General features: G+C 38.4%; 1 protein-coding gene across 4 annotated transcripts; it reads right to left on the bottom strand.

Annotated features, from left to right (window-relative positions):
* Positions 1–774: 774 nt before the first annotated feature.
* Positions 775–10309, bottom strand: LOC113108926 (ATP-dependent (S)-NAD(P)H-hydrate dehydratase-like). 4 transcript variants are annotated; one of them, XM_026272353.1, is made up of 11 exons: positions 9485–10309; positions 7624–8073; positions 6127–6265; positions 5667–5712; positions 5152–5240; positions 4841–4949; positions 4279–4329; positions 3908–4012; positions 1856–1976; positions 1645–1765; positions 775–1562 (listed from the first exon to the last, which is right to left on the bottom strand). In XM_026272353.1, the coding sequence occupies exons 1-11, from the start codon at positions 9543–9545 to the stop codon at positions 1412–1414; spliced, it is 1443 nt and encodes a 480-aa protein (XP_026128138.1). In that variant the 5' UTR covers positions 9546–10309; the 3' UTR covers positions 775–1411. The 4 variants fall into 4 exon arrangements, with proteins under 4 accessions (XP_026128138.1, XP_026128136.1, XP_026128137.1 ...); XM_026272351.1 differs by lacking the exon at positions 9485–10309 and adding an exon at positions 8192–8905; XM_026272352.1 differs by lacking the exon at positions 9485–10309 and adding an exon at positions 8192–8904 and having other exon boundaries at positions 7654–8073.
* Positions 10310–11345: the final 1036 nt, after the last annotated feature.

Here is an 11345-nt window from a genome sequence, read left to right as displayed (position 1 = left end):
ATTATTTTCCCTGGTTTCTAGTTGTGTAACTACTTACTAACAAAATTTAAGTAATAATATTACAGTATATATATATATATATATATATATACACACACACACACACTATTAGACAAATAATCTAAAATTAAATCATTAAAATCAGTTGGAAATACAGCTATTATTAGTTGTGTGCAGTGCTGGGTAAGTTACTTACAAAAAATAATTAGGATTATTAATTAAATCATCAATATTGCATTTAAATTACTAATTACTCTGTCTGAAAAGTAACTTAATTATTCAAATCCATAATTAGGCTACATTTCAATGAATTTACAATTCATAGGCTACAAAATTTCTATAAACCTTAATAGAAATTAAACTCTTTATTCTTTCTTCAAACATAGAATAGTTTAGCCTTTTAGCTTTAAAACAACTGTAATACTTAAACATTTTTATAATTTGGTTAGCAAATAGAAATACTCGGAATAACGGCCAAAAAAAAAAAAAAAAGGTTAAGTTAAATTATACATTTCAGTTTGGCAAGATGTTCAGGAAAAGCCCAACTAGCAAAATCCGTATAATAGCATAAAATAACGTTAATTAATGTAGGTAAGAATAAATTACATAAATTATGTTCTCAGATTACATAATCAGAGAATATTCGTTTTCGATTTGAATTAGTTCATTTAAAAGTATACAAGATTTCTATAGACATGTTTCTCATGTCTCGGTGTCATCACTGGTTTTGTAACTACTTCTAAAATTGAATAATATTACAGTAACAATCCAATATTTAAAGTAACAAATATTTAAAGTACATTTAGTAACAAAACAATATTTACACAGAGTGAATAATACAAAACAGAAACAGTTTTAAATAAAATGTTCATGTTAGTTTAATACATAGGATAGCAAACTATATCTAAAAGTGACAGCCACTTTCAATTATTTGTAATTTGTCCCACATACTAAACAGGGATTGTGAGTTACTGACGGAAAATAAGGTGTTAGACAGCTTAATGTAAGGAGAACATCCACTATAAAGGTAGAGCATTTGTTTGAATACTTGAAAGTGAACATTTTCAAGCAGACCAATCAATAAATTGCAGCTAGTAGTTAAGACAGCAATTCATTCATAAAGGGACAGTGTTTTCTCTTGGTGGGTTACCAGATCCAAATCTAAACACTCGCAAACATAACACACACACACATCTAAAGACACAGATGTTAAAATAAGGTATGACGTTCGGAGAGGGCCACCACACACATGAAGGTGGAGAAGTAGTTGAAACTACAAAGAGGCACTTCAAAATAAAAAGGAAAAAAGGTGCTCAACAACGTACTTCGCTTTTATTTAATAGGAGTAGCATTGTGACGCACACCTTTAGTCTTAATAATGACCATGAAAAAGAATGGACACGCATGTAGTTTAGCTTTCAAACAGCTTCTTGAAAGCGCTGCTTATCTCCTGGATCATGTCAGAGGTGCTGGTGGATCTGCTGTGTTTGTGGAAGGCCTGGCGATTACACTGCCTTGTCAGAGACGTAGCACCGAATGCAGCCACCAGCGAGGGATTCATGCTGGAAAAAGCAACATTTATTATTAAACTGAAAGTGAAGTGCAATGAAGCATCAAACAACTACTGATTATGGAGCCACTTACCCTTTAATTGCATCTGGAGGTGAGCTGAATGCCCAGTGGGCGAAGACTCCTAATGAACCGGAGAGCAGATCTCCCTGTCCTCCGCAGCGCCGCCCACTGCCCTCTTGACTACAGCTCAGCACTGAGAGCAGGAAGACAAGCAACACGTTAGAGACAGAAAACGGTGCACTGGAACCTCATGAAGTCTGAACGTGTGAAGAACACCACTAACTGTTCTTTCCGTCAGTAATAATGTCCTCCTCCCCCTTCAAAACCAAGGTAAGGTGGCCCATGGCGATGCTGAGCTGCTGAGCACTTCTCTTGTGGTCCGTGCTGTCCAGAGGTTCATGATGCTGAAATTAAAGTTTGATTTAGCATGTATACGGAAATTGTATGTATTGGGTGTCGGTAAAGTTTTTTTTATTATTGTTTAAGCAAATCATTGGGTATTTATGGAAATGAACAGGAATATATAAGAATTCAAGGAAATAAACTGGAAATGGCAAAATTGCAGATAAGGGAACTAATCTTAAAAGAAAAAAAATGCAGCATAGCTTTGTTTAAAACTACCAGATTTAATGCAAATTCTGTTGAATTTCTACTCTGCTCATTCCTCACATGCACAAATAATTTCTAGAATCTGCAGACTACAGCAGGACTACTGAAGTCAAAACTTCTGCATCTGAGCAGTCAAGTATGTTTTGATGATAGTACCAGGGTAAATATATTTGATCTATTAAAGTTCAACAAATTCTAAATCAAAATGTGTTTATACAGCAGCTAGCTAGCCAGAAAATGACATATGCTAAACCTAGCTCAAATGTAATGGTAGCCAGTTTTCTGTTCATACAAGAACGTAAGGTGTGTCCCAAATCCTGTACTTATGCACTATTCAATAGTGCATGTAGTGTGTTCATACTGAAAATTATAAAAACAAAAAGTGCACTTTACACACCCGGATGTTGCACTTAACCACTTAAGTGTGGAAGGCTGGACACTTTATGCACTCAAATGTCACTGCTTTAATTACATAGCGAAGGGGGGGGGGGGGGGGTTAATCAGACTCCGATTATTAATGACAAACACCTTAAATATTTCATACACTACATGGTTGATAAAAGTGCATAAGCACAAAGTGTAAAGTGCATAGTGCATCAGTTGTAGGTTATGGTTTAATTTAGTATGCTTAAATGTGGAGTGTTACTCTGTATACCTAGTCTAGTTTTCTTAATTTGTCCAGCAACAATTGTATTTTTTTTTACCATTCCAGGTAACTATTTAAATATCTGTGCATGGCATTTCATCAGCGTTTTTCTACAAGCTTTTTTCTAATCTTATTCTACAGAACAATACCATGTGCACCAACTGACATTTTATATTTCTGTTTGTGTATTATACGGTTTGTAAGATTCATTCTCTTTAATTCCTGGAAATTCCAACTTGGACAATTTCCAAAATTCTCCATCTTAACTTCCCATGCAAATCAGAAATGTTCAAACTCTTAACAACCCTGACTTTAAGACTTATTTAGGGCTCCCTGGAAGTTTGCTGAGGCGCCCTAGTGGCCACCAGTCCCTGGATGAGAACCAGTGGTCTAGAACAGGGGTGTCCAAATCTGTTCTTAAAGGGCCAGTGTCCCTGCAGTGTTTAGCTCCAACCACAATTAAACACACCTGAACCAGTTAATCAAGGTTCCAGCTGTTGGAGCTGGCTAGAGTTAAACTCTGCAGGACATTGTTCCTCCAGGAACAGGATTGAACCCCCCGGTGTAGAAAGAGCATAACAGTGAAACAGGCCCAGTTTACAGAGTTACTTGAGGTGATAAGCACCCTCCGCTGAAACTGTAATAACGCATCTTTAGAAATGCTGGTAATGACTTGCAAAACGTATAATCTATTGAGTGCATATTGTTATTCTTGTTATGGTGGTGCTTAGGAGCTGTTCCTTAGGTTCATTACATCTGCACCTTACTAAAGCTCCCTCACTAATTTCAGAAGCACCTCTGTTATCCGATTCTGGAACCGGGCATGCACTGAAAGCAATGTTGTAAAAACAAAGGCTCAGTTTATACATAGCAATAACATCTATTTCAGGTGATCTGATCACAAGTGAGCATATGAAACAGATCTGAGCTGCATACAATACCAGGCAAAGTATCGTATAGTCTGATAAGATGAGATGAATGACAATGCCAGATGTAAAAAGAGCCTTCGATATTACAAACAAAAGGATCTTGCTCAGCTGCATAGACATAGAGGAGGATATTAATAGATTCAAAACTCACCATGGCCTCGTACAGACGGGTAAACTCCATAAAGTTGGGTGTGAGGATTCCTCTCTGATATCCTTGAATGACTGAGGGTTCTTTTGCGACTAACCAAAGCCCATCCTGTAATGTGCAGTGTATACATACACTAAGTGAGTATTTTATCCAGCAAATTCCTAGCCTGCTAATTCAGAAAAACATTGGTGTTGGTTCAAGGTCATGCTTTTACATCATTCCAGACATTATGCAACAGATCACTAACACTATATCATATAAGAAGCCATTTCTGAGCTCTGACCCAGTTCTCCATCTGTACACTACATCTATCGGCTCAGTAAGAAAACACATTGTTCAGCAACAACAAAAGTGTCAGTGAAAACAGTACTTACAGCATCGATGATGATTGGAATTCCTCTGAGCTTTGACCTCTCAATAATCTCCTAAAAGAAAGCATATGCCGAACGTGAATTAATTTAAACCCACAGAAACATAGATGTGAAAATACACAAAATTACTGAGCTCTTTAGAAATGCATTTGACCAAAAAAAATAAACATTCTTAATTTAGACACACCTAATTCTTTTCCACGTTTTTGAAAATCAAACGTCAATAAAATAGTTGGTACTATGAAAGGGAATCAGATGGAATTTACCTTTTTTAAAGATAATATATTAATGCCATTTGTGTTTCATATTGGCCTGGTTCCACAGACAGGGTTTAGACTAAACCAGGATTAGGCCATAGTTCAACGAGAAAAAAACATTACTTACTTGCATCTTGAGACAAAACAAAGGCACTGATGTATTTTAAGATCAGTCTGTGCGAGTTTCTTTCAGTCAAAACAGCACAGACTTACACTTTAGTCTGGGACTAATCTTAAACCTTGTCTGTGAAACCGGGGGGATTATTGACTTTATTAAAGAAGTTTTTGTATGGTATCATTTCTCTTGCCTTAGCATTCTTCAGAAGCATCTCCTCCCTCCCCAGACCTGGTCCCACAACCAGACTGTGAAGCCTGGGCAGCCATTTCTCCATCTCCTCCACAGCATTGGGACTGTCTCTGGAGAAACAGCACCATCATGCTCAAATCTCTCTCGACATGACAATAAACCCAACGTGATTCAGCTGGTAAAAAGGACTGAATCAAATATCCCTGGAGATCCATACAAAATTACTTGTCAGAAACTCTTCTTTTGGCCACCGGAGATATTTGATAAAATTCACTTGCAATTAAGGATTGTCTAATGCGAGTTCCAGCTTACAGCACTGGATGCACGATGAGTTCAGGACTGTAGGACTTGATGACTGGAGCTGCGTCTTTGGTGCAGAACACATGAGACAGATCGGCTCCCTGGAAAACAGACAGGATGACTAGAAGGTGATTGGAACATAACATTGCAGTGGTTGCTGTCTACAGAGGGTTAGAAAGCTCTCAGATTCCATCAAAAATATCTTAGTTTGCGTTTTGAAGATGAACAAAGGTCTTAGATTTAGAACGACATGAGGGCGAGTAATTCATGACAGAAGTTTGATTTTGGGGTAAGCGAACCATTTATCCAATCATTTTAATATGTTGATGTGGTGCTCAAGAAACATTACTTATTATTACCAATGCTAAAAACATAATAGTAATGCTGCATAATATATTTTGTTCAAGATCTTTGATTAATAGGAGTTAGAATCCACTTCACTATTCACTCTGTGTATCTCACAATGTAGTATGCAAAGACAAAATGCAGACGAGAAAAAAAAAGTGAATTTTCAACAGAATACTTACTACTTTTAAAGCCGAGATAGCTGCAAAGAAAGGTGCTCCTGTGTACCTTACAAGAAGTGCAAAAATATAAGCTTCACCAAGCAAATTTACATACAGACAGAATAAAAAGTAACCATTTATAAAAACACTGTTGTGGCAGAGCATGCCTTGAAGGTATGTGGTTTAAAGTGAAAAAGTGAGCAAGTGAGGCGTAAAAATTAATAATAGCGAAACATAAAAACTGTAAAAAATACAAAAAAAAAAAAAAAATCTTAAGCATTTAATGTTATTTAATATTAGTACAAAGTAGTTAAGGCTACCTACTATAAAGTCTGATCATTTCCCCCAAATATCTCCTTTTTAAAAAGGTTTAATCCGATTAGTCGGCCATGCATGTGCAGAGCCCACTGAAGCTTCACCACAGCTGCTTACAGTCATTTCGTAAGTGTATAGCCCTGAGAAAGATCTGTGCAGCACTTACTCTTGACATCCTCCAATGATTCCAATGCGTCCGTCCTGACCCTTGTGTTTTTTGGACGTAAGTGGAGGAATTGTGTTTCTTACAAGAGGAATGACATTGTCCACCGCTGCCGTTCCCAGAGAGAAAGAGCGCTCTATGACTGAGACAAGAGTATAGTAACGATAATTAAATTCATCACAACCAGACCAACTTACTTCAGTTCCATGCATTGGCATTAGACTAGTCATTTTAAAAGGTCTGTATTTGCAAAAAAAAGAAAAAAAAGAAAATCAGTTTCAACCAAAATGAAAATTCTGTCATTTTCACATAATTTGCTCATGTCAATTCACATTTTGTTGTTGCTTTCAGTTCTTTTCCATCCAAGGTTCATAGACAATCTTTGAAGATCCATATGGCCCAAAATTATCATAAAAGAATGATAAGCCCATACAACTTGTGCTCTATATCGGAGTCCTCTGAAGCCATTTAAGCTTGAATCTGTCTCTTTGCTGTAGATTCAAATTCTCACTTCCCTTTTTACAGAATCAATCTTTTATTCTATATCTATTTTGAAGTCTGAATGTGAACGCAAACAGCATTTCAGAGCTTAAGCACTAGGGAGGATTATCATTGAAAAATGATGAAAAACATTAGTTTATGCCAAATAAAGCTATAATACTTCTACATATGGCTTTATGGACCACTTTCATGGTTTTGGAGCCTTTATATAGCATTGTCATTGTATGGAAAATAGATTAGTGTACATCGAGTTCATTCCTTTTTAAAGTAATATTAAGAGAAGACAAAAGTAGAAAAGAACGATTATTTCATTTATTAAAAATTTATCTGACTTTATGCGATGAGGTCGAATGCACATAAATACCTTGAGTGTTCGGGTAATATTAGGTCAAAACATTTTTTGAGGAGAGAAAGAGACAAAATAGTCTCTAGTTGCAATTACCGGTACCCCTTTAAAAATCTGTACAACTACAGCAGTGTGTGATTATTATTCTGTTGATGCCACAGACTCATCAATGGTTGACCAATCAGTGAAAAGGGGGCGTGTCATGTCTGGACACATATTTAAATCTAATAATCAAGCAGTTTATTTAATTTTTCTTCTTTAAATATTTAATAAAGAATCTTTCCTATAGATTGTGGTGCTAGCAGCAATGCCAAGGTCCTGGGTTTGATTCTCAGAGATTCCCAAGCGCTAGTAAAAATTAAAAGTTGTTCTTCAAATGCGATTGGAGACATTTGGATAAAAATGTCTGCCTAATGTATAAATGTAAATCAAAAAACGAATGAGCCCAATGTACAAGGACCAAAATATACCTTCTTTAAAATTCGATCAAATCTCTGTGTTCCACCAAAATAATGATAATAATAACAGCAGAATTTCCATATTTGGGTGAACTTTTTTTTCATGGGACTTCAGCAAGAAAACGTTGTGTTTATCTCCACTTTATGAATGTGTGACAAATGCTAGTTCGAAATAAATGGCAACTCTACACGAACATTGAGCGTCACTCTCTTCCATGAGCAGACCTGGGCCGGCTGGCTGGCTGCGGCTGACAAACTCGGTCAAGGCAGGAGGATGGTTACGATTCCCAAAAGTGGGGCGCGTGAGGGGTACGGCGGGGTTAGTCTGGGGGATACATGAAGGCTGCGGAGTGGCCTGCGGTGCAGTAGAGGGTGTGCGAATGCCATTAAATATCTGGCCCAACATCTGTAGCATCTGCAGCTCTCTGGAATGCTCCTCCTCTCTGCGCTTATCCTCAGCCTGAAGACGCTGCTGCTCGAGTCTGTAGAAGTTGTCTTCTGCTTCCATGCTCTGCTCCAGGAACTTCTCCATCAGCTTCTCCAGCGACATGTTCGCGAAGCGCTTCTTGCTTCTCCGTGGCCTGCTGGACGAGCTTGCCGGTGGGTTGGTCTTGGTCAGGCTGATCTGTTTGGTTGGAAATGAACCTTTGAGAGAAAAACACATGAATATTAACAAGCACACACATACATATGGGAAACCAGACCGATATTGCTAAAGATGGCAGATTGTTGCTTTCTGACAGATCAGAAGTTGTTGACATACTCATGCCTCCCACTGTCACTGGAATGGGGCAGGGTGGGTACTCAGTTTTGACCGGGTGCTCCATAAAGGAGCATTCACCACTGCCATCCATGTGAGCCTCCTGCAAGAGTTCAGTACTCTCAGCATCTTCATCCATCGTTTCATCTCCCCCAACAGCAACACTATCGATATCCTGCCTCTCTAATAAGGATCTGTTGCTCAGTATCCTCTCCATCTCATCGTAGAACTTGCACATCTTGTGGTACTGCCCATTTTTCCTGGATCCCTCCTTCGCTTGAAAATACTGCCTCTTTAAGCTCTTAACCCGTATTCTGCACTGGTCTGGTGTCCTATCGAAGCCCAGTTCGCACAAACGGTTCGCGACGTCTCGGTAAACGTGGCTGTTCCTAAAGTTACCGTCCAGCGCCGTCTGCACGTCGTGTTCGCCCCAGATATTCAACAGCGCTCGGGTCTCCATGTCCGACCACAGGAAACCGCGCGTTGCGTTCACTAACATGATGGTCGAAGCGATCCGAGTCGGCTTCGCATCGATCAATCGGCGAGAGCTAGGCCTCGTTTCGACGACGCTTCACGCGGTTTCCGAGCGCATAGTGACAAAGGCCTCGCCGAATCGCCGAGATTAAAAGACCAGGGCTGCTTTATGCAAAGCTGCTTAGAACTTCGCCAGTGTTTACCGCGCCAACAACAGAGAGAACGTCACCGCGATGTTGTGTACTACGTCACCACAACCGTGCGCTTCACGGCTCGGCGAAGAAAAAAGTCAAAAAGCTTTGAGAATATCTACATCCAAGAACAGATTTAGGAAACAACTTATTCACTTTGTAAGCTCAGCTTATCGTGCCCAGTGTTTGGAAATAAGAGTTACGCTTGAGAGTTTGAGTCAAATCACAAAACTGATAAATAAATTACAAAACACAGTGCGGTCCATGACTTCCAGAACATGCGATTCAGTTTAATAATGACAAAACAATCCTAAATGGAAATCAATATAACATGCTTAATGATGACAAGACACGTGAATACCTTTTAAATGTTCCTCAAGCATACTGGATTACACAAACGACAAGAGTTCACTCAAAATGTTACGCTAATTACATTAAAAAGGCACTCAGTTAATTAAAGAAGTTTGGGAGAATCTGTACCCCACTGTGTGCATACCATGTGCCACTCAACTCTGCATCTACCTTCATCACACAGCAACACTGTTGCAAAACAGGACTGGTTACAGTTTCACTCCAACAAGAGCACATATCAGTCCATGCATTACATTAGTTTGATAAACTCAGATCTTACCAAGCGCCAGACTCGGTGTCTGTTCAGAGAAGATGAAGGCAGTACGTTTGAGAAGATTCATCAAGTTCTCGGGTAAACAAGCACTGCTCAGGAGGAGAGAGAGAGAGATGTGGAGCTCTGTGTTGGGGATTGGCTGCAGTATCCAGTCAGATAACAGGAGAAAGTTCAGGATTTATTCTGATTATAGATCTTTGTTACACACAGTAGACCTGTCCTGTCCTCCCGCTATATTCATCAGACTTCCGCTGACGCTCTGCTTTGTCGCTTATGCGTGATGACATAAGCAAAATTCAGTCCATATTTGACATGAAATAAAAACACAACTATGGTACCCACTGTAGCGAAGACTGGTTACAATGCCATTAAAAAGGAATAACTAATGATGGCTGACGCGAAACTAACGTTTCGACACAGTGTCGAGATCCCGAAGCGTAGATGTTTCGAAACACTGCTCCGAACTGTGATTCAAAACACCCATGTCACGTGACTATGGCTAAACGAAGCTTCTGCGCGTTTCATAAGTGTCTCGACCGACAGGTGGCACGCTTGCCGAGTCTGCGTTTGATTGACAGGGGCGGGAACAAACCACACAATCGCACATCTGTCTCAACTGCCACAAAGTTTAAAAGAGGAGTTAATGCACCTTCACCTCGTGGGTTTTTGTGAGAGGAGAAAGATTTTGAGATAGCGTTTACGATTTATTGACATTTATAGTGCGATTTAGTTAGTTATATTTAGGTTACATTTAAGTTAAATATATTTACTGATAAACTAAAGACAGTGACAGATAGTTAGGATAGATATAGTGACACATTTATATAGGCTAAGTTAGATATTGACAGATGGCACAGTAGTTAGAGATATAGAATTTAGATAGATTCATATATATATAGATAGATAGATTCATAGATATATAAATTTATATATAGATTCATATATTAATATATATATATATATAGAGAGAGAGATTCATATATATATATATATATATATACTTTCATAAATATATAGATTCATAGATAGATAGATAGATATAGACATTAATAGAGAAATGGAGGCTCCACAGAAGAGATGCCGTAAATCTGTGGTGTGGGAGCATTTCCATTTGGAAACCCCAAATAAAGTGAGATGTATGTATTGTGATAGGCAGCTAGCCTACTTCAACAATACATCATCCATGATGCGCCATTTGAGGAGCACTCATCCTGCCATTTTGCAGTGTGCAGAGGATGGTAACATTCCCCCTGTACCTAGGCCTGCTACTGACACTGCTGGGCCATCTAAACAAGGTATACATTGTTTGATATAATATGTACTTCATGTAACACTGTTTAGAAAGTCCATAGTTTTAAATAGACTTAGGCTTGTGTCCACCAGCCTTACAACGTAACGTCAATCTTTTCCAAAACTCCCAATCATGTTGAAAACAGCTTCACTCTGAATATGTAAATGTAACATCTCACAAACTTAGTCACTGTATTACATAGATATTTTTATAGGCTTGAAGACAACATTTTGGTTTTCCTAATTGTTGTAATTTTATATTGTATTTGATCTGTCTTTGCACACTGAGCATAAACTTTTCCAAACTTGAAAAAGCTGAAATTTAGTTTTGTGAAAGTACTTTTAATCTTTTATCTTTATTTTCTTTTAAAAGGCAGACAGAGGGAATTGGATGAGGCTCTTGTAGACATGGTGGTAAAGGATTTGCAGCCCTTCACTATCGTGGAGGATGAGGGTTTCATGGCTTTTGTGAACAAACTTGATCCAAGCTATGTCCTCCCATCCCGGAAGGCACTTAAAACGATGGTAACCGAAAGGTACAACATTTCTAAGGAGAAGACAATGGAGGACCTAAAAA

Source organism: Carassius auratus, chromosome 9 (genome assembly GCF_003368295.1).
Source record: "Carassius auratus strain Wakin chromosome 9, ASM336829v1, whole genome shotgun sequence".
In the NCBI taxonomy this organism is placed as follows: domain Eukaryota; kingdom Metazoa; phylum Chordata; class Actinopteri; order Cypriniformes; family Cyprinidae; genus Carassius; species Carassius auratus.
Note: the sequence above shows the minus strand (reverse complement) of the source record. Positions and strands in the feature narration are given on the sequence as shown.